We start from the raw sequence: 27077 nt of genomic DNA, 5'->3' as shown, positions 1-27077 counted from the left end.
AAATCTGGGAAATATTGGATACCCTCAGGGAATTAGGAAAACATAATTCTATAAAGTAGGTGAAAAATATTTCCAAATATTTGGAATGTTTATTTTATGTTTTAAGCAGCCTTTTGTGAAAAGGGTAAATTTTAAATTTAAATGAAATACAAATATGCACTACCCACTGTAACTCTCTTGGGGTGTCTATTTTGCACAGGAGGAGTGAGACTGGAGATTTATTGCACTGGTACACTAGACTTATTCTCTAACTACAAAACAAAGTATATTACAATGAAAAAATCATCAAGCTTCCATCAAGCAACAATGTAAAAAACACCAGACTAAGCCAACAAAAGTGAAATGACATGTCAAACGGAGACAGTAAAAAAATAAAAGGAAGAAAAAAAGGGGAGAAAAAGATGCATTTGAGGCGGTGGAGTGGGTGTTGTTACAATGATTGAGTCTTTTCCTGCCAGATCAGAGGCCTGTCAAAATGCTGAGGGCCCCCCAGGACCCCGTGGAGAGACTGGTTTGTAGGAAGAGGAGGGAATTGAGGGCTAGATGGTGGGGGTGGTTTGCATGAGGGGAAAAAAAGGAAGTGTGTAAATCTCCCTGAGAGGACAGTAATATCTTTTTTCTCTTTTTATGAGAAAAAAATGCAAAAATGCTAGTTGCTATTTAATTTTTTTTAAATGTAAAGAAATGATCATGAGGGTTTGACTTTTTTCTACATTTGCTGCAAAACAAGCTGGGACAAAAATGTAGATATATCCAAAATGTCTTGGGTTTCAACTTTTGGGGTTGTCAGATTGAGAATGCTCAGCTTTTTTGCAGAATTATTGATCCTCTCTGCTCTCTTTCTCTCCTCTTCTGTACCCCTTTTCCTCATTTTCTTCTCTGATCTCCTCTTCCCCTTTATCCTCTGCTTTCTTTACCCTTCTCCTGTCTCCTCCGAGAGGTAAACTGCAAATGACCTTGTTTCCCCTCCCTTATCATTTTCTTTGTTTCCTTTGTTGTTACATTTTCAGCAACATCTCACGGCAGCTCAAGAGACAAGATGATTGGAGAGGAAACAGTGAAACAGAGGGATGTGATGAAGGGGAAAATAAAAGAGAAAAGAAAGCATCTGTCTGACGGCAGAAGGGGGTTTCAAAACCCCTCGTGGACGTAACACCATATAGCATGGCAGAAAACACCCGCTCAAACAGAAGGAAGTATAAATACACCGGAGAGAGAATAAAGTCAACCCCCCCTTCTCATTTTCATTTCCCTTTCCCCTCTTTTGCTCAATCTTTCATTCTTTTGACCCCTAAATGACCAGGGCTGTGTAGTCTCTTATTTTTAAAGCTCTCAAGGGAGAAGAGAGGTGGATGAGGAGTAGAGCATGAATAGATACATGTGGGTAGGACAGTGTGGGAGGAATTCACCTCTCACTGTGTTACTGGGACAATTCCCAGGGTGTCCCTTGGAAAGGTTAGACCGATATAGAGGACCAGTGTCAGCCCCTTTAATTGAAATGTTGATAGGTGATCATTAGGCATCTTCTGCCTTTGCTGGATACGATGAATATGATGTAGTTTTAATCAATATTATTCAGGTGGTCTGAGGGAAGCTATTAACCTAAATTGATTCAAGTGTGATATTTTGAATTCCAGTCAAGAAAGCATGATTCTTAATCTGAGTGCTTGATTTATATTTCTAGCCAGAGTTTCACTGCAGAGTTTCAGTTTAGTTTAAGAGAGTTTTTGACTTTATTTAAAGTGAACTTTATTTGAATACAAAAGACACTGAATATTTGTATTTGGCTAAATTAATTCAAAAGGTCTACAGAGCTCTGTTTCTGTAATCCTTGGAGTCTACCTTGTGTCCCTCACTCAGTTTCATTTACTGTCCATCTTACTCAGCTTACATAATTTGACATTTTTTATTTACTCAGCTGACAGATCTTTCCCTATTATGTGCCTTTTTATATCCTCATATCTTTGAATAAATATCTGTGCTCTTTAGTACCCTTAAAGGTTTCCTTTCACCAATAGAAACTTATTTTCCATTCCCAGTCCCAACCTTACCCTACAGGCCAAGATACACACCAACACACATCTCAGCTTAGTTCCATCTGTAGCCATGGCCCGGGCCCCAGTCCCTCTTGCTTTCTCCCAAGCCCTTCACGAGAGAACTGTTTAGCTCTTATTTCAGCCCCTAACCACCTTTCAGCCCCCAACCCAGCCCTAACTACTGAAAGTGAACCAAAGACCCTTGTTCTCTGGACAGAGTTTATTTCAAAATGAGGTACAGTGAGGAGTAACATATATAGATTTGATTTGTTGTTACATGTTTAGAGAAGCTTGTCTTTATTCATTTTGTCTTGCACAGAGTTAATAATGCACAGAGTTAATAATGTGAAAGACCCAAACCAGCTACATCTTTAGCAATGCATTACTGACCACTGCAGATTAATGTTGACTGATAGAATGATTACTAGTTATATTTTAGAATTATGGTTGCAACCATTACCATGCTTTGCTGAACACAAAGGAAGTCACTTTTTCAGTTAGAAGACAGAATAACCTGTGATCTCATATGCTTTAGACACCTTTTAAAGCCAATGGGATAGACAATGGCCTCTAACCCTGACTTGACACCTTTCTGCCCTATAATTAGTCTCTGATGGCCAACCACTGACTCCAGCTTCATCCACATGCAGTGACACTAAACTCTGACCAGGTCCCACCCCCAAAGTCTCCAGATGCTCTACCCCGGCAGCATGCTTTGGTCTGGGATTTGTGGAGGAGGGGGGTGCTACATTAGCCAGCCAGGACAGCCCTGAGACAAACGAGGTGTGTAGAGTTGAGTGCAGCTGCTCCCTCTGCACAACTGCCGCCACCACACACACATACGCAGATGCACACATACACACACCACTCTCATAAATCACAACAGCCGCCTCTGTCGGCCAGCCTGTGCTCGCCCAGTGTTAAAAGCCAATCAGGAAAATTACATGCAAACTCCAAGGGACCTATTTTCACTTTCTTAAGAAATCATTAGTCAATGTTATGAGCTTTGACATCTCCATAATACCACGGCCGTCTGCTGCAGACCCACTGCCTGTGTCCCCTCCCTGCTCAGAACTGACAACTGTACATGGGGCTGCCCTGGTTCCCCACGGCCCCCTGGGAGGGAACGGTGGTCCCAACAAAGGAGAGAAGCGCAAAGGAGGTTAAAAAAGGAGGGAAAAAGTAGATGAAAAAGTAAGGAGAAATATGTCATTACTGCTGAGAAAGATAAATATTCAATGGAAGTGTTTAAGGTAAACAGAAGGGGAGGAGGGCGGTGATAAGTGAAGCTAATAACACCCTGCAAACACAGGAAGCAGGAAGGCAGTGTTTATGTCGAGCTCATGTACTGCCTGATTCCAAAAACAAACAGGCCTACACCAAGGAAAAAAGAAATGTTGATCTAATATCCTTTTCTGTATCCCTTTTGTCTTTTTTATTGTCCATTACATTAATAATTAGAAATTCTGTTCCATTCGTGGAAATTAAAACTGCAACAGTCATTAGTATCCTAGTGCAATATGGTGACAGAGCAGAACGAGCTATAACCTGTAATAATGCTGGGTATGTGAAAGGTGTAATGTACAGTATATCGAGTATTGGGTTTCCTGGAGCCAGGTGTCCGTTAGTCGGGTGCATTGGAACCCAAGCAGAAAAAGGCAGCCAGGAAAACAGTAAGGACAGCCGTCATTTGTGCTATCAAAATATACTGAACCCACACTGAACACCACAAACACCAAAGTGCAAAGCAAATAAATGTGACAGCATACATAGATTTACCTGGATGTGGTGTTGGCCGTGATTTTGAGGCTACCGGGGTTGCGGATGAGTTTATCCAGGATGCTGACTATCTGTTCAAACTTAGGCCGGTTGTTCCTCTCCTTCTGCCAGCAATCCAACATCAGCTGGTAGAGGGTAGCGGGGCAGTCCATGGGTGGGGGGAGGCGGTAACCCTCATCTACAGCTTTAATTACCTTGATGTATTAAAGGAAATACAAGATGGTAGAAATTACAAATGAGAAATATTCATAATCAAAATGACATCTACACTCTATATAAGTTGGTTTTTTTTATCATCATGTTTTTTACATATAAAAAAGTATTCTTCTCAAAATTCTCTGTGTATCATTATGCCCTTAGAGGTGAATAAGACATATTAACTCTCTATGATATAGTAGTTGATCTGCATTTTTGGAGCTAGTTGTTGCATTGTTTTGTGCTGGGTGCACTGCATGGATGCTGGAACTGTTTACACTTCAATGAAATGTATGGGGATCCTAATGAATTAACAAAGCTGCAAAGAACTAGTTCTGAAAGAGACATCCCTGCTAAAGGCAGTTAACTTGGCAACTTGGCAGTACTTACATCCTGATTGGACATTTCCCAGTATGGCCGTTCCCCATATGACATCACTTCCCAGAGCACAATGCCGTAACTCCAAGCATCACTGGCTGATGTAAACTTCCTGTAGGCAATAGCCTCTGGCGCCGTCCACCGAATAGGGATCTTACCTCCCTGAGACACAGAAAGTAAGGGAAAAATTAATCAGTCATTCAATAAATCAGTATTCTTGAGCAGAACAGTCTTACTGCCTGATATCACCATGTACTGTGGCTGATCAGGTTAACTTCTGTACATGAAATCCATGAAAGACCAGATCTGCTGTATCACAGAATAATATCCTGAAGAATAAAAACTGTCAGCATGTTGGCTCAGAACAATGTGCTAAAATCAGTTTTGTGGTGTAAATGTGATGGTATAAATGCTACAAAAAGGTCTCCAGGTCTGTACCGCAGAATCCATTTATGTAATATTGGGTATAACTGAAGAAATGAAATAAAATTAAAAGACACATTTTTATGTCATGTGAAAAGGCCTAAATATCCTGAAAGATTCAGAGAATTTTATTAGCTGTTCTGAAACCTGTTGACCCATATGAGCTCTGTGGTTTGGACTGAGCACGGTGATCTCAACCTCAGATCCAGAACTGGAACAGTTATCTGAAATATTATTATTATTATTATTTCCAGTGCGGTGTGGAGGACCTGCAGTGCAACTTGCTTCATGTTGCCTACAGAAGCATTTGTTGAGTTTGAGTTGTAGTGGAACACTGTACTCTCTCATTGATGAATTTTCTTTCCCACACCGGCAAGTATAAACATTGCAATATAAATGTATAGCACTGACTTTTTTTTTTTAATTTGAAAAAAGTCATGTAAAGAAAATTGAATCTTATTGTAACAGGAATATTGGTAATGATTTAATAAAAAAGCATTGATAGTAAAGTAATAAAAGAGAAAACTGTTAATCAAACCATAATCCAAAGTTTCCTGCATAAATTCCTGCTCAGTGTCTTCTGCATTTGTCATTTTAGTAGAGAAACAGGACAAGTGAAGAAAAAGGAGCTGAGGAAAGGAGGCCGGTGGCAGCCAAAGCTAACACAGACATTGGCCAAGTCACTCAGCTCTTGCCTGGTGCTGTGCAGTCATACACACAGAGTGCCCCCTTAAAAACAAAACACTCTTTTACTGCCTGGCCCCTCAGGGAACAATGAGTAATCTATAAGACACAGAAAAACACACAATCAGACGTGATTGGTGCACAAAGAAACGAGGTACAAACACAAACACACACTGCACTTACACTCGCACTGTGCCCACCTGCTCCACAAAGAGGTTAAAGCATAGGATGTGTGAACACAGCTCACACACGGGGGACATATAAACACATACGAACGACCCAGAACTATAGATTTTGCCTGAAAAGTAAGTGAGAAAGAAAAAAAGGGAGCGTTCCACAGAGGGCTGGATGAGAATCCGCCAGCAGGCGTGGAGCGTTGTCAGTTACGGTAACATGGCAGAGTTTATTATTCTGTCGTATTATTATAGATTATGAATTTCTGGGAGAAAGGCAAACGGCACACTGACTGTTTATTTGACAAGCAATTTTCAGCCAGTAAATTATACTGTGTTTAAAGCGGCTGCACGCATGGTCTAGTCCACAGGGTCCTATGATGAAAATGACCACACACACACATACATGCTGCAAAAATGATATGTGAGTGGTGTAGTGCAACTGCTGGTTGTGTTTCATTTTGTGATATGAGCATCAAGAAGTGAAACAGGTTTTTGTAGGGTGAGATAATTTTCGGTATTTTCATTACAAGTTTCTTTAAACTATATGTCAACTACCACCTTTCAACTGTTTTTCAAAAACCAAATTATCCCACATTACAAGCTGACCATCTTTGAGGTGTTTCTGTTAAAATGTTTTCTTTGCCTATTGTGTTGTGTTGTAAGGTTGTGGTGACCTTTAACAAATTCTGCAGACCCTCAAAATACAATTTGGAATAAAATCTAAGTATTGGTGTGGATTTTGCAGTGGCAGATGGATCAACAAAGCATTTGACCGCACAAACACACACAGCTTCTTATGGATGTAATGCATTCCCTCAGGGCACATGGCGCTTGGAGGGGTCCTCTCCACAACCTCCCAGCTGGTGCAAGTTGTCATTTCTGTGCAGTGATCCAGGGAGGCGAAGCTTTCTGGATTTATGTTGGTCTTATCACAACTCACTGTTTTTATTTATGCGTTCCTCTCTCCAGCCATGATAGAGGGACGTAGTGTATGTGCATAGATTACTTTAACATGTGTGTGTGAGAGAGCAGGAGACAATCGAGGTGTAAATGTGTGATCCATTTTGTGTCCACATTATATGAAGTCCTTATGCATAATAACAACAAAATCGCACAATGTTACTTGGTTTTCTCATCATTTTTGCTGGTGAGAACCAACAAAAATGTAACTTAATCCGATTTTAAAAGAACTGAAAATGCTGTAACCAGTTTTAGGGCTACATTAAAGGGAAAAAGTAAGCTAGCAGACTTTAACACAACATTGCATTATAAGCAATATGTTCCTGAACTGCGTTCCCTAAGACTGCCCAATATATTTGTCTATGCTGCCATTTGTGTCCTTAGTTTGTGTTTGTGCTCCAGCTCACCCTGGTGGTGTAAGCCGCCTCCGGGTCGTCCTCCAGCACTCGGGACAGGCCGAAATCTGACACTTTACACACCAGGTTGCTGTTGACCAGGATGTTTCGAGCCGCCAGATCTCGGTGAACGTAGCCCATGTCTGACAGGTACTTCATGCCTGAGGCGATGCCACGCAGCATACCGACCAACTGGATTCCTGTAAACTGCGCATCATGTTTCTACAAGAGAGGGAGAGAGGAAGGATGAAAGGAAGAAAGACATGCATTGTTAATGCCACACTTTAAATGTATACTATATAGAACACAAAGGCGGTCTGACCTTTCTTGCATAAAATGAAACCTTTCTACATTACTATCCACAGCATTTTCATTAACCTTTAAAAACCACCTTTGACATTCTGCACCCCACCTTCGGCTCAACTGTGAAATCCCAAAGCCAGAGATGCACTAAAGTATGGAAATTAGGATCAGACCAATATATAATTGAAGTGATTTTTCTCTTTTAATCAGTACAATCGCTGCTATCCACTACTCATTTAAGGCTATAAGGCTTCTTCACAAGTATCCATCAATTAATGTGTATTTTCTATAGCTTTAGGTTCATACAAACATTAACATTTTCACAAAGCCATATCAGGTGAAAACACGCAGTGCATTGTGTACTTATATAGACGTTTTGTCTTTCCATGACTCAGTATGAAACTGTTGAGTAATATGCCTCTGAATCCGCATTTAGATTATCGATTGTATTTTTATAGCTCTACAAAATGTTTGCAAAGTGGTTGGATGCAACATTCAAACACAGACTAGACGAGATATAAACATCAAGCACATTTTTGTCTGTTTGCATTGGCTAGCAGGAGTGTTTACACTGGTTTACACAGGCAAGTGTTTATGAGTAAGCCTATATGTTCTGTGATCCACTGCTGTTGTCTGGATGGGGGAGAAATATAAACAGAGGAGACATGAGGAGAGTAGAAGCTTAGGATGATAAAATACTTGACCCTATCAACATATCTATATAAGTGGTAGTTTTTGCTCAGGGTTTGTGCTCAACATTTAGCATGAGTGTGTAGGCCCTACAGTTTGTGTGCCACTGTTTGCATTTACATCTATTGTTCTTCACATGCCACGTCATTTGTGAGATGAGTGTAAGATGAGTGTGTTTTCCTTTAAAAACCACCCGGGTGCACCTAACCTCCCATTTCGTCCCAAGCAATTAGTGGCCAGACCACCTGGCTTAGTCACTTCAAAGCTTTGCAGATTTCAGAACACGGGCAAAAGCTACAATGCATGTGCTCTGAATTTGCATGAGTGTGTTTTCACGTATGACACATTTTCAATGATAAAGTGCAGGCCTCTGGGAAAATGTCAGGAAACAACAGCTTCTCCTCCTGGACGTGTCTGGATGCTGTGCAGACACATGTGGAAAAGGGCTAAAACAGGCATCAGTACACATGCTTTCATGCTAGTGTGGTGGCTTGGCTGTTGCGCTTTGGCTATGTTCAGTGAGGCAGGTCTATTTCTCTTTAAGAGACAGAGGCACGGCAATAATCAAATTCATTCCTAGCTGGCAGAGGAGTGGGGATACAGTTCATAAAGTTTTGCCATTTGATAAGCCCTGTATAGAGGGTACAGCTGGAACAGTCAGAATCTCAGGTACATTATTTGTTGGAATCTACAGAGTAGTCTTAAAACTTTTTAAACATGTGAAAACAATTTTTAGTCTGTGAAAACTGGCAGCTATTGTTTTCTTCTTTGAATTTTCTTTTTTTTTTTCGTTGGAGGTATCACATCTGTTACTTAATAGAACCCAGAAAGATAGATTTATTTGATGATTATCAGAAACATTCTGAAAGCAGAAGACAACATTAAAACTTCTTGATGTGTCAGTACAGCTGTTTTATTCCTACTCTATTAAAATTCTCTTACTTATATAAATAGTTGGACTTCCCAGAGTTTTGACACCTAATGTTAAAGTAGTGACATTTTTAACCAAATGTCACTACTAAGCATTTGACAAATGAAACAGGTGTCATGTTTAACATGTAAAAGCAAAGATTTACTGCCCTGCTCTCCGGACAGAGTGACCTGATGTGTAATGTGTGAACGCAACCTTAGCCTGTGCGTTGTACAGGTGCAATACTTTTTTCCACCACATTAAGGCGGTTCCCTGGTGTGTGCACCTTAATCCTCAGCTAGCCATCAAGTATGTGTTCTCACAGCTGCCTCAGGGTGTGTACCTCTGTGATGTATTACAATCCACTATTACAATCTGCACTTCTTCCAAAAGTGTGTGTGTTTGTCTGTGTTAATACGTACTCTCAAGAAGCTGTCCAGGGATCCGTTCTCCATGTATTCTGTGACGATCATGACGGGTTTACCTGTGACAGAAAAGAAGATTTCAATTTATGGTCACATCATATCAGTTGTATTACTCACAAAACTACCAACCCAGAAAAAAAAATATATATATATATATCACACTGATCTCAGATTTATTCTCTGAAACAAAGTCACAGGGAGTAAACAGGGAGGGCTGTAACTTGACCTAAAGCGGATATACATGGCCATGGGCCCTGATAGGGACCAGGTTGAAATTATTCTCTTTTCTGTCTTTCGCACACATAGGACGTGCATACACACACTCAGAATGGAATGTTTCTTGTCATAGTTTTAGGGCCCCGGCAGGTCAGCTGTCAAAGTGTGACATCTTTATTTCCGTGGACGATCTAGCTGTAAATCTGCACTGCTTGCTATCATCTGTACCTGATCAGACTATAGCTGACACACGGTTTATTACTGGGAAGGTTAAGGGGGAAAAAAAAATCTCTTTAGGAAACCTTTAAATCAGCCATTGTTAAATGAACAGTGTCGGTGTCAGGACTTGTTTGTGTCCCAGATGGCTTTGTTCTCCCTGTTTCACTCTTGACTTACCACCAGCCGTATGCTTCTTCTCCGTTTTATTCTGATTAATGTGCCCTTTTCCATCCACCCCCTGCGTTCTTTCATTCGCAGCCTACCTTTTCTCTATCATCCCTTCCTCTCTTTCCCCATCACCCCATCCTTTCCTTTTCCTTATATTCCTCTTGCATGTATTGTGAACCCTCCCCACATCTGGTGAGACAGACTTTTATTCAGGAATGAAATGGACTGAGTGGAGAGGGTGATGGAATCCGTTGTTAAAAAAAAAAAAAAAATCCTTTACTCCCATTGGAAAAAAAGAACTTTCCATTAACAATTATGGAAGTTGGATGACTCAGTATCTCTAATTAAATCAACTCAGATCTGTAAAAGCAGATCTGGTATGAATTACAATTCAAAATGTCCCTATGAGTCAATCAGACTCCAATAAAAAAAAGTCCTATTTTGGCCCAACAAACAGAACAGCTTTAAGCAAATGAGTCAAAACATCATTATCATAAAGCAAATACAACCCCATTTAAATCATTTTTTTGTAATGTAATTTTTTTCTGCTTTTCACCAATGAAAATAAATAAATAAATAAAAAGGATTTCACTCTGCCAACAGCATGGATTGTCTCAATATAGTCGCAACACTTTCTCCCATGAAAAAACCCCTCAGCATTTAAACACAGTCACAGATACAGTTGGCTGTGATGGATCACTACCAGTGGACTGCTTTTATAGTCACAGACGGGAACACACACACCCGGTCCTCCCTCCTGTCCTCTGTCCTCTTCCCTTTCCCTCTTTCTCTCTATTCCCAACATTGGCAGCAAAGATAAAGGCCCCCAAGCCCCTTTGTTCTGCGTGTGGAAGTGTGTGTACATGCATGTGTACGTATGTGTGTGTATGTATGTATGTGTGTGTGTGTGTGTGCGTGCGTGTGTGCGTGCGTGTGTGTGTGTGTGTGTGTGTGTGTGCGTGCGTGCGTGCGTGCATGTGTGCTTGCATGCGTGTGTGTGTGTGTGTGCCTACAAATATGCAGCCTGTGGATCAGCCAAAAGCAGCAGCAAGGTAAATGGGCTGTGAAAGTCTCAGGATTATTAAGAATTAACAGGAGCAGCTTAATAAATCACCCTACAGCAGTGTGTGTTTATGTGTGTGTGTGTGTGTGTGTGTGTGTGTGTGTGTGTGTGTGTGTGTGTGTGTGTGTGTGTGTGTGTGTATAGGTGTGTGTGAGAGCATATCAAATGGTCCTCCTAAAACTATATCCTGCGCTCATACAGCTCCAACTCACGCACATGTGTTCAGGGTATCCCTCCAAATGTTACGTACACACACACACACACACACACACACACACAGCAGTGAATACTGAGCTACCCCTGTTAGTCTAAAAGCAGCAAATGAAACCACAGTCCTGTGTTATTGCAGCATTTCTCACTGGTTGGACATTAATAGGACGAATGGTGTAAGATATATTAGACACAGTCTTGTGGATGAAAGATTACACACATGCAATGCTTTCACTTTCAGGATGTACCTATCATGTTCAAGGCAACTAACAAGGAGCTAGGAGCAAACCTAAAACTTATAACTGAATGTGCTTTCTTTACTAAATCCTTTCTCTTCCTTTACTTCCTTCCTTTACTTCCTTCCTTAACAAAAATTTTGGTTTCTTCACATAAAAAAATCGCAGATGAAAAAATATAATTTTCCAAAGCAAAACTCCTGATAAAGAAGACGACTACTTGCCTATTTCACTGTTTTCACTTTCATGTAATACACTCAAAATATTTCATAGCATGTAACGACAAATCCCACAATGCAATGTTTCACCTTTGCTTCTAAGAATGTAAATTACACTTCTGCAAAATTACCCTTGTCGTGTTATGAGAATGAATCATAAGTGTCAGAAATTTCAGTTTACTGAACTATCCACTGTAATGTTCAGTGTTTAGTAAGTGAAACAGAGAAGGATTATTAATTAATTAATTAAAACAATGTGACTGGAATATCCATCTGTGGCCATTTGTACAGCACATTTTGAAACATTTTGGTAATTTTTTTTTTTTTTAACAAGCAGGGAGCAATTAAGACACCAAGACTACACAAGAGAAAGGGGAGATGAAAAAAAGAGGAACAAATGAGACAAAAAAGGGAACCAAAATTGAGGACAATAAAGTGAGGGGAAGTTCTCCAGGTATTTTATTCTACTCTTTAGAATAACCATACTAGCAGAACTACTTAACAAGCCTGGTGCCGCAGGGAGAGATAGAGGCCGGGCCCGTTTCTCAGCGACAAAGTTCAGACTCATTATTTCCCTTTTTCTGCAGTCATTCCATTTTAAAGAGGCCTTCTGTGTGCTAATGATAGTCTTATAAAGAGGCCCAGAGGGGAGCAAGTCAGAGATATGGATTTATGGATTTATGCCCACTTTGGACACAGGCTTTGATCAGAGCACATTGATCTGCAGAGATTTACACCACGGCAACTCAATAAAACTCTTGCGCTCTTTCACAGAAGTGTCAGCCACTTTAGAGCCATTTGTCAAAGACGATTGCAAATCCGGAATCAGTAAAAAGACTCTCTGGAGATGTTGGATCTGTGATAGAATGTGAATACAAATCATATCTCTGTTCCCTCTGTTTCTGTTGTATTCTATTCTATTCTATTCTATTTTATTCTATTCTGTTCTTGTGCTTCAATATTATTTGTTAAATATTATTGCCAGTTTTCTCTGCTAATTTGTAATGCATTTATTTTGCCAAAAATATTTCATTTTTGTAATAATACCCCCTAAATATGAAATATTGAAAAAAGAAAAAAGTCACTTTTATGACCTTTGATCAAAGTTAAATTCACAAAGTAAATTCACACCAATGTGCCTTTAAACCATGTGTCATGCATGCACTTACTGCGTGTCACCACCCCCTCCAGTCTGATGATGTTGGGGTGGTCAAACTGTCCCATGATTGATGCCTCAGCCAGGAAGTCCCGCCTCTGTTTATCTGTGTATCCTCCTTTAAGAGTCTTGATGGCCACACAGATCTCCTTCTTACTGGGTAGCTTCAGGCGACCGCTGCACACCTCGCCAAACTCACCTTAAGATAAAATCATGGAAGATGCAATAAGAGAGAATGAAGAGCTTTTTTTTTTTAATCTCTGACAAAGCAAATGTTTTAAACTGCAAGGAAACCTGTTGCTATAGATCAAAAAAAAGATCTTTAAGTCATTACTTAACTCCCATTAATCAGTCAATGTATTTATTGGTTTTGGGGAGAAATCACTGCATAATTATGTGTTACGACCACTAACTATAATAATGACACTATTTGTAGTAATAAACTTTGAAACTGATCTACCCGAGTCCACAGTCGAAGTAGCAGCTCCAAGCTGAACAGACAGCGCAGTGACCTTTCAACTTTCTTTCCATGTCAAATTAAAATGCAGCGTGACTTAACATTCGCTCTGGGAGAGATCAATTAGCATTCCTTGCCAGTGAGGGGATGTGTGTGTTTATTTCAGGCCCCACTTGTGTGTGTGTTACTGTAAGCTTTGTAGGCAGGCTGGCCACTTCAAAGGCAGCCAGCCATGCTACAGCTGGTTACAGGGATTTGGCTGAACCGTAGAAGATGAGTGTAGTGTGTGTGTAACTGTGTCTATGAGTTTATGTGTGTGTTACTCCATAATGTATATGCATATTGAGTGTGCTCATGCATGGTGATGTCAGTGCTAAGACATGTGCGGATCTCTCTTCGTCCAGTACAATCATTTCCCATGGCAGCTCTGGATCAGAGAGCATGGGTCAAACCTTGGACTTGAAGCAATGGGGTCTGGAAGAACTTAGCCAGAATAATTACAACCTGTCCAAATACCAAAAGCATGCCTGGTCCTTTCCTGCTCTGCTCCGTTGTTATGGCCCTCAGCAGTGGACAGACGAGCCAGGCCAGTGCACCTTTTCATGTGGTCACTCCGAGAAAGAAGATCTCAGTCTAATAAGCCTTGATTAGGGACACTCACTCCTTTCCTGTTCTGGGCAGAGCTAGGTATCCCACTTTGATGTTAAAGTCTGACCCATGTAAGCAGAGTGGAGCATGTGTTCTGTCTGTTAACACACAATCACTGATTGGCAAGAAGATCAAAGTCTTGTTAACGTGTTTAATGAAGACAGATGGGGATTGAGGCAGGGATGGAGGGAAAAAAAGAGGCATGTTGTATATTGTTCAGAGTGCTTATATGGCTTCATAAAAATCACACAGATGGGTGGTACCCTGAATTCAAGCTGACGGACAAAAACGTTTACATCATGCCTTAAGCTTTAATGGTCACCGCTGGTGTTCAATTCAAATTGTCCTGTGTTAAAATACATTTAAAGAGCTCAAGTCCACCCTTTCCTGACTAACCTCTTTTCCACTTGCATCTATGACTCCTGGGTTTTTCTCATTGCTTATCATGAAAACATCAAAGTGTTCCCAGAGTTTTCTGTCCATGTCTACTTTATACCAAAATCCGATGCTATTTTGACCACAGGAAAAAAATGCATTATTTCATTAGCACTCACATGTAACAACACATTATTTTTCAGGAGTTTTAGCAATTAGTGCCATAGCCTCAAGGGAGCTGTAGTTGTTGAACGCTAACAAAATTATCATCATTTTGTCTTTGCTGAAATGAAAAGCTGTGATTCTTAAAATGATTGTCAGCATTGGACAAGTCACAGAGTTTGCCCCAAGTGGCTCCAGTCATCTAACATCTAAATTCTGTTTTTAGAAAGCAGGGCAATGATTTGCTACTGAGTGAGATATAATGTTCCTGAGCATGATTTCAAAGTTGCTCTGCAGCACAGATAAAAATAGTCTTATTGCACAACATATTGCTGAGCTACTTGTTAGTATGGAGGCACACTAAAAGAAATATACTTTGTCTCACTGTGTGCATTAAAAATGTATAGTAACCTTCTTCAGTCTGAAATCAAGTGTGTGTGCGAAGGAGCTCAACTGCTGTTGGTTTTAGAGGAATGATACACATGCTTTTCAACTAAGGGTGTAATTATTCATTAAACATACAACATTGGCATTAAGTATATTTTTATTTATTCATCAATACTTCCTTTAACTAGCTTTAAAGTTTGGAAGGAACATTTTCCCATACTGTTAGAAGAAAGAAAATCAGTATCTATTGGGCGTTTTTTTCAATCAGCATCACTAAATGTTAAGTGTTAGTTTATGAACATTTCTTTGTAACTTGTTTTCCAGATATAATGCTTTGTGAAATGAAAATATCACCCTAGAAGCAAATCGTGATAAGGGATTCCAACAGAAAACCAGAGCAGTATTGATAGATTCTACAGCAAATAAAAATTGAGCACAAATAGTTCTCATGAGAGGTGGACTGTATCTGCTTTCTGATAAAAAAAAAAAAAAAAGCCAATATCTACCTATGTATCACTCCATTCCTACAGAGATTTGCATGCTTTGTCTCTGATTTGTACTATAAAATATGCATTGTGGAGTGTAGTGTTGTCCAGTGTGGAGTCAGGTATTAGACTCTCAGGCCGTCCTGACAGCTTTACAGTGTGGAGAGCTGGTGGGACTCTGGAGACCAGCCTGCTGTTATGCACTGTGTGGTTTAGTCTCCATCTATTCTGCCTGCACTCGACATGAATCACAATGCATTACCCTCCCGTCTGCACTCCCACTCAACTTATCAGGGAGTACACTAGGAGAGCAGAGCAGAGCAGAGCAGAGCAGAGCAGAGCAGAGCAGAGCAGAGCAGAGGAGAGGAAGCTTGTTTTACTGTTGCGATCATTAGTTTAGGATTAAAACATCAGGCAAAAAAGGAACTGAAAGGCAGAAAATGAAGGAAGGAAACAGCAAAGGGAGTAATAAAGGTGCAAAGAACAACCTCTCATTTCTCCATCTCTCCCTCCAATAACAGAGAGGGAACCTCAAGCTGGGGCATTAAATGCTTTCTCGTTCCCAGCTGTGCAGTATATGGCACACAGTTAAACTAGTCTGCTGCTACGAAAATGTAGATATATAGGAGTACTACATGTGCTTCATTTTTTTCTGTGAGTGCTTATGCACTCGGTGTGTCTTTGTCATTTAAATAGAGCAGCAAGCGTAAGAAAATAAAGGGAAAGCTCTGAGGTGAGAGTGGGCAGGAGGAGGTTGGGAAAACCATTTATTTTATCTTAATTTATTTTCTATTTTTATACTTTTTAAAATCTGAACTAACTCTTCAGTGCCCTTTTCCTACACTGATAAACTTTTGCATTGATGACCTGAGAAAACTGGTGATCTGCTCTTGTCTTAAGCCAATGTATTATAATTTCTGTCCCCATTTTATTCACTGAGGTCAGTTAATTGCTAAAACTTCAGATAATTCAGTGAGGAGTCAGAATACACAATTAAGTTCACTACATTCAAACTGACTGGCAGAAACGTATTTCCAGAAATGCTTTAGAATGTCAGTGTCATTATCTATATGGTGTCTGGGCATGCAGCAAAGTCTGGTAGGAGCTTAACTTTGTCCATTCTCACCTGCTCCCACCACTTTATCAATGGCGATACAGGAGGCGTCCAGTTCTTTGGCAAACTCGTGCACAGCCTGGCTTGGGTCCTCGTAAGTGTGTGGGTCCACGTAGGTCCTGATTCCCGGCAGACGTACTGCAGCAGCAGAGCAGAGAGCAGGTTGCAGCAATTAATGACCATTTAAAAGCTCTGTCCCTCTGTGTGTGCGTCCCCACAGCTATATGTCCTTTTATTGTGTTAATGACTTTAAACTTTGTGAGGACATATCACCTTTTTGGTGCTTTGCTATACAATGAAAATGAAGAGTCAAATCATCCTGGTGATAAGTGTCTGCTGAACAGAAGAATTTCCTTAAAGGAAGAGGCCAGGATGAGCTTTCAGCAGGAGGCAGTTAATACAGTAAATTATATGTTAGAATAACAATGGCTCTCAAATGCTCCTATGTTGAACCATATGGCATGTCTCCAAGTAAAACTGTTATTATGTGTTTAAGTAAATCTCAGTTACTAAGCTCCTGGCCAGTTGCACACACAGTCATTAATATGCAGCTGATTTGTGATATAAACACATATAGTACATAAGGAATGACTCAACCCACCTGATTTGTCTAAGTAGGACTGCTAAAACCTCATATTAGCTTTGGCTAAATTTGAGAATACATTTATGAAATGTAAAAAAAAAAAAAAGAGGTCTGTGGATTTTGTCGTTTCAAGACTAGTGTGGAAGGAAGGAAGAATCAGAGTCACCAAAAACTGTTTCAGTGTACGTATGGTCATGTGAGTACTGTTTTAAGACAGACTTGAAAAATGTGAACCTATCCTTCAAGTAATAAAGTTGTATTTTATTAGTCCCTGTAGGTTTTTTTTATGCTCTGCATCTGACCCACCTTAACTATTCATGAGGGAGTGGGCAGATGCCGTTCAGTGCTTGGGGAGTTCTTGGGCTAATGTGTAGGTCAAGGTTAAAGGTAAAAATATTCCTAATAAATAGCACATCATATAAGAAAAAAAGGAGTTAAGGGTGATATAAAGAAAAAGGAGAGTTAAGTGTGAGGAGCTTTTTTAAACCTGTTGTCCTGTTATGGTAGCCCACATCTGGGGATAAGTTGTTCCCTGTTGGCTCTTTTACACGTCGGGCCAATTTTACATGGAAAATGTAAACTTTAAATAATCATGTGAGTGAGACTTTTTCATCACTGCTCAAAAATGTATCGTAGGAAAAGACTTTTCTCTGGAGTAAACCCTATAATCAGGGATCGTTTAAACCTTAATTCTCAGTTCTTGCTGTAGCTGGATACAAGAACAGCCTGAACTTGTTCCCTTTCCGAATAAAGCCTCCAGGATTGGTTTGCAAATGGACCGAGAAACCTCCTTCTCAATATGGTCTCGGTCCGATTACTGTCTTCTCATATGACCAAACGAACCGAAGAAAAGGGGAAACCACTTCAAGCTTGGAAATATCTGCTCTAAAACAGCAACCGTTGCTTTAGTGGTGTGAAAATACTCTGATAAAGATGTCTCCCTGAATATAACTATCAGACTACCAATAATGTTACTACCTCTACTCTCCTACTCAGTGAATACCAAAGTGCAGAAAGGATAGAACAAACCAGCCCTGGGGACATGGAGTCCAATACTTACAGTGGCCATTGCCAAAGTGCAGTCTTTTCTCATCAGGATGTTTGGATTTGCTGTGGCAACAAAACCTGCCAATCCAAACAGATAGGTCAGAAACAGTGCCACATTTTTCAGTAAGAGTGTGTGTGTGAGTGTCACCAAATTCATGGGATCCAAAAGCCGGGAGCGACAGCTTTGTGGGGCCCAAAATGCTGGACCCCACAAGTTTACATGGCTGTTTGAGGGTTAAGACTTGTTGTTTTAGTGTTCAGGTTAGAATTAGGTTTGGGTTAGGCGTTAGGGTAAGGGCTGGGATTAGGCATTCAGTTGTGATAGTGAAGGTTAGGTTACCGGGCAAGGGAATGCATCATGTCAATGACGGTTCCCCACAAATATTAAAAAACAAGGATGTGTGTGTATGTGTGTGTGTGTGTGTGTGTGTGTGTGTGTGTGTGTGTGTGTGTGTGTGTGTGTGTGTGTGTGTGTGTGTGTGTGTGTGTGTGTGTGAGAGAGTCTGTGTGTGTAATCCCAGCTCTTATAAGCCAAGAGAGGATCAGTAAGTCTTATAATGAGCCGTGGATTTATACTCTCTCCGAACAGTACTGACTGCCAACTTCAGCCACACACACAGATATGCACACACATACATACACATGCAAACTACTCTTTGTTTTCTCCTGTGAACATACTCGCACACCTAAATACTTTTACAGGAAACACAGAAGACATATAGACATATGGAAAATAACATACAAGATGAAACATTTATAGCAAGTGGTGTTAAGTGCTGTGATTAGAGGACACAACACTTAAACTAAGAATCAAGTCAAGTGAGTGGTGGACAGACCTGCCAATCAGCACGTAGAGCAGCACAGTGAGCAGAATGATGGCCACGGCAGAGGAAATGGCGATGAGAACAACCTGGCTGCTCTCACTTGAGATAGAGAAGGCTGCTGAAAGACAGAGAGTACGTAGGAATAGGCAAACAAATCCATTAACACACACATATCAATTACCTTCCAATCTTATTTCACCATCTATGGTATTTTATAAATATCAAAGTTGTTCAAATATTTCTCAGGACACTTACTGGTTCTTGCCAACAAAACAGGTTTTAAATTAATGTGCTAATGGACTTTGACAGGCCTTATCTCACACTACAGTAATAACTAAAACAAAAACAGAACTAGACTTAACATTACTTAAGCAATGAATAAAAAAGGAAGGTATGTGTAAATAAGCATAATAGCATTTAATTATAAAAGAACACGACAGATTTATCAAACTCTGTAACAGACCAACAAAGCTCAAATACTAGGTGTTTTGAAAATCAGTACTGCTGTAACATAGCAGCTATTATGTTGCTACCACGGCTGATATTTTGTTCAATAAGTGCCCAGACATTTAAATTTGGCCAATCTCATGGAAAAATGTTCCCTCACAATGAACAAGTAATGTTCTTGCTGAGGTAGAAAATCTTTTCAAACAGTTATTAGACGACTGGACACACTGTGTTATTTTAAACTCTGCAGGACAAAAAGCAATCTTGCATAATTGTGTGGTTTCCGATCAGACTGGAAACATGATCTTACCATTCATTATCAGTTATATTATATAAAAGGACAGTATTAGCCTAGTGCTTAATCAGCAAACCCAACATATCCATATTTTCAAGTACAGCAGCAAATGAATTACTGTAAAGCTTCTACTCTGTGCTGAGCTTACAGTCAGGGCTGGTCTCAAACTGGAAACTAGGGCTGCTGGCTCCGTATCCAGCAGCAGTCCGAGCTCTGATCTGCAGCAGGTAGGCAGTGTTGGGCTTTAAACCATTCAGAGTCACATTACAACCCCGAGCACGAAGGATGGTGTAGCTGGTCTCCTGCTCCTCCTGTAAGACAAGAAGGACAAAGGGGAAAAGAAGGGCAGAGAAAGGAATGAAATATTTTTTGATATAATACAATTAAGTCCAGGTTGGAGCAATTAATGAGTACAACATACATATACACTAAGTGCGATAAAACACAGCATGCATTATGTGTGTGCACATTTTTATACGCATTCACCCCCTCCTCCTCCACACACACACATACATCCCAGACAGTTTGGCAGCTTTCTTCCCGATCTGATGAATTATGCCCTTTATATTTTATGACTTTCTCTCCTACTGATCTCCACTGATAAAACAACAGGAGGATTTACACACCAGGTCTGCATTTGGCACATTGTTTCCAGATGTGGAAGGAAGGAAAGCGGTGGAGAAAAGATGAGTGGGAAGTAGGTAGATGCAAAAAAGAAAAGTCAGAAATTAGCCCTTTGAATTTGCCTCTGTGCAGTGACATTTTCACAGATAGAATAACAGGAGAACCTGATTCAATGCTGTAATGCTGTTGGGGAGTTGTGAAAATTTTCAAAAATCCTTTTTATGTTAATTAGGTTTATATCATTTTTCTTTTTTTGTGCAGTAGCACATGCTCCATAATTGTCAGGTGTTACTTAATACAGGCGTCGAGAGAGAAATACATTCGATAGAAAAATCAAATTAAAATTGATTAATGAGACGCTAATAGACATTCAAACAAAACAAAGTAATTATGCATATTTAGTGAGTGGATGTAAAACACACTGCAAATACGTGCAGAACCTTCAGAACAACAGTGGTTGTGAGTTACACACCATTTCCTACTATGCACCAAACATTTTATAATACATAAACCACAATACATAATATATTCTATATATGATTCTATTCATCATTTAGCTGTTTTGCTTATTTTGTTTTTATATTGTAAGAATATTAAATAAGAATTATATTATGAGTGGTTAAAATGCATTTTTCAACACTACTTTGATAATTGCTTTTAATAAAGATGCCATAAAAAGAAATCAATAAATATGATAAAGACAGACAAATTTGGTCAAACACATTAAAGCAATGTTATATTACATTAGGCAGCCTGTTACTATCAAGAAGAGTGGCAGGACATGAGGCAGCGCCTAACATAATGCAGCACCAAGACAAAAACAACCTAAGCGCAAAAGAATATATATATGTAAAAATTCTTTCTGTGGAAGTAGCACTTCAAACTGTATAAGAATGAGTGGCATGAAAATCTGCAGGGGAACAGAACTGGCTATTTAGGGAAGCTAAATCATGGCTTGAACAAAAACGGTTGTCAACAAATGTTGTTTCTCTCTCTGTGCCTCATGGCCCATTTAAATTGTCCAGGGTGAAAATTGCTCAGCCCATCCATGCCCTAGACAGCCCTGCAATCATATTATTACTGTGCTCAATGCTATGAAACAAACTGCTAAATGGGAGAAAAATAGGACAAGGCTGATCTTAAATCTTAATGACAACCTATTAGGGATGTCTTCAACAATCCTAAAAATGAGCTACATGTTTTGCAACATAGTCAAGCCCGTAAAAATCACTCAAGGCCGAATCATGTCCAGGCAGACTTAGATCCTCATTTTATAGACCCAGTTATTAAGAGGCACTCATTGGTAAAGGCAACAGCATAAACACAGCATAGACACGCACACATGCACAAGCAACGTCCAAAAGTAACTTCACGCCCATTAGTGGAGCGGATCAAAGTTTTATGGTGCACAAAGCTTTTTAAACTGGTATGTGCGCGAGGAGGTAACTGATACACCAGACCTGCACTGAGACAACTCTTCATCACAACTATAAATCTACTTGCAGCTTGTCACTGTTCAGCTCTCAGGACAGCATGTGATCCCCTGAAAATCGTACACAGGTGTGGCACAAGCACCTTTGTGTGTGTGTGTGTGTGTGAATGTGAGTGTGAGAGATACAGAGACAGAGAAAGACACTCAGGTCAGACACCTCTCCTCTATGCATTTTGCAGCTCGACAAGTCATTTGATTATCCACTTGTGTGTGTCTGCGTGTGTGTCTCACCAGAACATTGTTAGAATTTAATACAGCCTCTGTGCTGCATTTTGCTTTGATAATGTAAACAAAGCTGTGGCAAATTATAGCTTGTATAACACACACATACACACACACACAGAGTCATAGATGCAAACGAATACAGACCCCAAAACAGGAGATGTACAGCAGGAGTATTGTAAATACAATGTTTCAGCCAGCATTCCTTCCATCTAAGACTAAATAAACAGCCTAAATTAAAGTGGATTTGAAGCTCTCTCTGTGCTCTTTAGATTACGGTGATAAAACATGAAAAAACAATCAGCAAAGAGTATTCCCACAAATTCTATTTTCACAAAGTGCACTTGGAAATGGCTTATCGGGTACAGAACACCCTTTAGCCGGTCAAAGTGACACAAAGATCATAGTTAGTCTGGGATTTCCAAAGATGAAACACCTCTTTTCTTCTGGGAAGCTGCTTGGTTGGGAATTCCCAAGAATATCACCAAACATTCCCTAAGAATGTCCATATATAGGATGCATAGGAAGAGCACAGCCCGAACATTTTAGACACTCGGGCCTTTGGTTTCATGACCGTGTGACACGGAGGTATGTGCTGGCAGAAGGAGTAGTGTGGGCAAAGCTGGAGGCAAAAGACTGGTTAGGTGGGTTTAATTAGAAATAATGAGATGTCAGAGTTTTCCTGGCATGTACCATGTCAGCTGCTTTTACTATGAACCTCTTCACCGTTTACAGTAGCACAACTTTAACTGAGATATTCAAAATTTCAATTCACCACTTAGATCTAACAACCTCAAGAGAAAAGATACAATCAAATCGATATTTCGTTATTTAAGTGGTTTATTCAAATAACCCAAATGTTAAAATTGCTTTTAACTATGCTTAGCATATTTGCGTAGTGAAAATAGCAGAGATGCATTCCTAGCAAGGCTGCGTGAAAAAAACTGTACAGGAAGGTGGTGTTATCAACAAGTACTGAATTATTTAAAAATTAATAAATGTAATATTTTACTACTGACTTTCTCATTTAGAGAACAGTTTCTGAGGGCGTTTAGTAACTTTACTGTGAACTTATAACATATTTTACATTTCTCTACACAAGTCACTGTAGAATTTAAAATATTTCCACAGAAACTCATATTTCTCTGTCATCAGCACTGTATTTATATATCTTGATTTTACTCACGTTAACACTAGTATTAATTTATCATAGTAACAGAGGTTTGCCAGTAGCTGCTCAACAGTGAATTTATGATATCATCATTTGGCATCAGTATAATGTTATTGGGACTGACAGTACATTGGTTCCAGGCACTTTTCCTTTTAATTTACCACAAATCTGGCAATGGCAATTCTGGTAATTCCAGTTGAAATGTAGCATTTATTTCATGTGTATTTACTCAAGAGTTCTGTGGTGAATTAGCCAACTACCTACTACCTAAAGAAAGTAGTTGGTTTTCAGTGTTTCAAGCACTATGTTGGTTTGGTGAGTTTAATTCTAACAATCTTGGAAACAAATAGGTGTCATTTATCTTATTGAGGTTATTTATGATACTGGTTTGTTAATGCTTCAGTGACTCAGGCATTATCGGGGGATACAGTAACCCAACATATTATGTGTTAGCATGTAACATTAAAGTGAAAAGATCTATTGGGTACACATGGGTGATTGTGAAGACTGCTTTCATCAGCTGGTAGGAATCTTTAAAGCATGAAAAGCCCAATCAGCACCTTAGGATTTACAGGGGTATATTGTGAGACTAAATGACCTGTGACAAATAATATTTTCGCTCTGCCTCTTGCTAGAGCTCACAGTAAAAAAGCCCTCTGTGATTTAAATTGAAATATCTCAACTTTTAAAACACCTCTCTACAACTTTTTGTGATTCTCCAGCTTCTTCTACAAAGCAGGAGAATCAACTCATGCTGTATTTGCATGATTTTCCTTGCAAGCCCAAAACCACCACCACTCCAAAAAAAACCCATAGTTAGACTGATAGTTAAACTGATAGTTTTCCATCTACTACATAAAAGTACTTTGCTTTGAGTGATAGTGTGTGGTTGTTGGCAACATGTTCACTCTTCTACTTTAATGAAAGCTAGAGTCATTGGTAAATTGCTATTGGATTACATAATAATGTACACCGTGCATGGCTGCTTAATACTTGTGTAAATACAGACAGAGAAAACCACAAACACAGAAAAGAAGAAACTCTGGCCGATGCCGCAAATCAGAACATCTTCTTCTTGCTAAAAGCTCTCTCTTTTAATCTCTGCCGATCTGTTTTTGTGTTCCCTTTCACCATCCTGTTTATGTGTGTGTGCAATTATGTCTGCATGTGTATTTGTAAGCCTCTTTCTGTCTCATAAGTGAGTCATGGTGTGGTCTTGGTGTGGGGACTTTGTGCTCCAACTCTTGTCCTCCTATGGCCTTCATCCTTGGCATGCTAGAGGTCAGCAGCGTCCCTCTGCCTGCCACACGAAGAGGCCTCTGTCCTGGGTTGTTGTTGGTGGTCTCCCCTGGTTGTCCCAGTTTATTCTTCTGCATGGAAGAGCCCTTTGTCTGGGGGTTGAAATCCCTGGGTATGTATGGCTGCTGTGGAGAATCTTCTGGGAATTTGGTTGGTGCATATGCCTGTCTGTGTGTGTGTTTGTGTGTCTCCGGTAATTCCTGAGAGATGATGTGATTAACAGGGATCAGTGCAAATGCCCAGGGAGTTTGTCACACAGACTCTTCCTCAGAGTTCCCCCCGCTTACATTTTTTCCCTGTCCTCTTTGAATGAATATGCACTTGTGATGAGTGAACATGTGTGTGTGAGTGCAAAACCAGACTTGAGAATCAGACCTGCAGTGAATTCTGACCCAGTATCAGTCATTAACTTTTCCTCTCGCTGTTTTCCGGCCTTGTTTTAACATCTTAGGTAAGGATGGCTGAGCAGGGAACAGAGTTTAGAGAGGAAACAGCTTCTGTCGGCCTACTAATCAAGAGATTAGGGGCCACTGTTGGCATTCAAGCAAACTGCGATCTGGGACATACACATAAACACACACACACACACTGAATCTGCCAAAGTGATTAAACTTGCATCCACGGCTAATTTCACCATCAAATGTCAGCCATAGCACAGCGTTGGTGCTGAAAGCCAGTGTAATTCGTTCTGCACTAATTTCCCTCACAGAGGAATGAGCGACCCCACAGACGCATTTACTGTCTGCCATAAAACTTGTCTCCATTAAGGAGAGCAGGGGAGAGGAGGACAGGATGAGAGATAGAAGGATAGAGATGGGAAGGGGAGATGAGAGGTGAAAATAAGGGAAGGAGGGGAGAAGCAAGGCACGGAGGAACAGACTGGAAGACAAACAAGGAGAAAAAGAAAAAAAGGATGGCGGTAAAGAACTAGAGGAGAAACGAAGAGTTGTGAGGAGAGGAAGTAAGACAAGGGAGGAGAAGACATGAAAAAAACAGACAAACTAAAATATGGTGTGAGGCTTTTGATGGAAACATAACAAGATAAGACTTTGTATTTAACTACTATGATCTACTTTCATCCTGAGATTGATATTTAGATGTATATCACAATATACACAAAAAAGGGATAAGGCCACTACTACCAAGCATCTAAAAGTGAGAAACCACATTCTCACATATTTTTATACAGGATTTAAATTCTTGAATCCAGTCTAAATTATGTGTATTAATATAATTCTTTGCAGTGCGACTTTTCCAATATATGTGGAGATTGTTTTGGCAAAATGCTCAGAAAACAATTTTCATAGGAATAGATGGTGCACCATCTTTGTATCTGGTATCTAGTTATCCTTTATACATCCATTGGTGGCACAGCTAGTGTGGCTCTGTTTGACAAAATCTGTGTACTAAAGCTCACTAATCATGTGCGGTTAATATGCTGGGTGTAGTCTTTTATTTACAGGACAGATATGATGGTGTCCTCATCACACTCTCTGCAATAATGTGAACAAGTGTATTTTCCAAAATGTTGAACTGTTCATTTAAGAAGCACAGTTTATGATGCTGCTTTGCTCAAAGGCACATATGTTAAAGCTTTAACAGTGATGTATTCTGCACCAACCTTTTCGTAGTATTTGATCTCATAGTCCAGAATAATGCCATTGGGTCTTTCTGGTTCCTGCCAGGACAGTGAGACACTGTTTCGAGATGTCTTCTCCTTTCTGATCACTGTTACCGGAGAGGGAGCTGGATGAGAGAGATAGACAAACACAGAGTGAAAGAAAGAGAGAGAGAGAGAGAGAGAGAGAGAGAGAGAGAGACAGAGCTCTGTTATACTGAGGTTCAGTGGAAGTTCAGTCCCCGGTGTTGCATCCTGGCAATTGTCTATGGTTCCTGTTAGCCTAATTCAGTTTGCTGAAGCCCAGTGGGGCCACATTAAAGGCTGTGGCCCAGGATTGCTGGTTGGAACCAGGTAATGTACACTAATGCAAACACCGGCTTGTGCCTATACACACACACACACACACACACACACACACACACACACACACACACACACACACACACACACACACACACACACACACACACACACACACACACACACACACACAGGCTTAAAACACATCTGCATTTTACTGCTGTGAGAACACTATAGCAAATCTTGCTTAGGCCAGCTTTAATTCAGCAAAACATAACTTCATTTTATTATTCAGCTCTGACTGAATTGTGTAGTTTTATAGTGTTTTAGAATGTTTTTTTTTTATTGGTTGTGGCAGCATAAAACAGTTTGTCCTTTACTGTCGCTTCCACACTCTCCATCTTTTTCCTAATATATACTAATACTAATATTCTTCCACGGCTGTCTCCTGAGAGACCTTGACAGATTAAACCTAACCTTGGAATTAAACATTCGGCTTGCAACATGAACAAATACCCATTTTGCTACATTAGATTACTTGTGTTATAGCTCAACCAAGTATTAAGTGAATGAAAGATTTGAAATCTCTGATTCTAAAAATCCTCTCTGCTTGGTCTTTGCAAAGAAAAATTCTCTGAATCAAAGATAATTATCTTTTTTTTTTGTTTTGTTTTACTGAATAAA

The 27077-nt window shown here is 39.9% G+C and overlaps 1 protein-coding gene across 5 annotated transcripts in view; it reads right to left on the bottom strand.

Moving 5' to 3' along the window:
• epha3 (eph receptor A3) overlaps positions 1–27077 on the bottom strand; it is a 98058-nt gene that overhangs the window by 11178 nt on the left and 59803 nt on the right. For 4 of the 5 annotated variants that reach the window (XM_041056555.1, XM_041056556.1, XM_041056552.1 and 1 more), the window contains 10 exons: positions 26094–26218; positions 19813–19975; positions 18935–19040; positions 18112–18176; positions 16481–16606; positions 12854–13039; positions 9352–9413; positions 7039–7248; positions 4401–4550; positions 3816–4009 (listed from right to left, as the gene is read on the bottom strand). In XM_041056555.1, coding sequence (XP_040912489.1) covers positions 3816–4009; positions 4401–4550; positions 7039–7248; positions 9352–9413; positions 12854–13039; positions 16481–16606; positions 18112–18176; positions 18935–19040; positions 19813–19975; positions 26094–26218 — 1387 coding nt within the window. The remainder of the gene's footprint in view (positions 1–3815; positions 4010–4400; positions 4551–7038; positions 7249–9351; positions 9414–12853; positions 13040–16480; positions 16607–18111; positions 18177–18934; positions 19041–19812; positions 19976–26093; positions 26219–27077) is intronic. The other variant, XM_041056554.1, reaches the window with a different exon arrangement.

Source organism: Toxotes jaculatrix, chromosome 15 (assembly GCF_017976425.1).
Source record: "Toxotes jaculatrix isolate fToxJac2 chromosome 15, fToxJac2.pri, whole genome shotgun sequence".
Lineage (NCBI taxonomy): Eukaryota > Metazoa > Chordata > Actinopteri > Toxotidae > Toxotes > Toxotes jaculatrix.
This window is presented reverse-complemented; position numbering and strand designations above follow the sequence as displayed.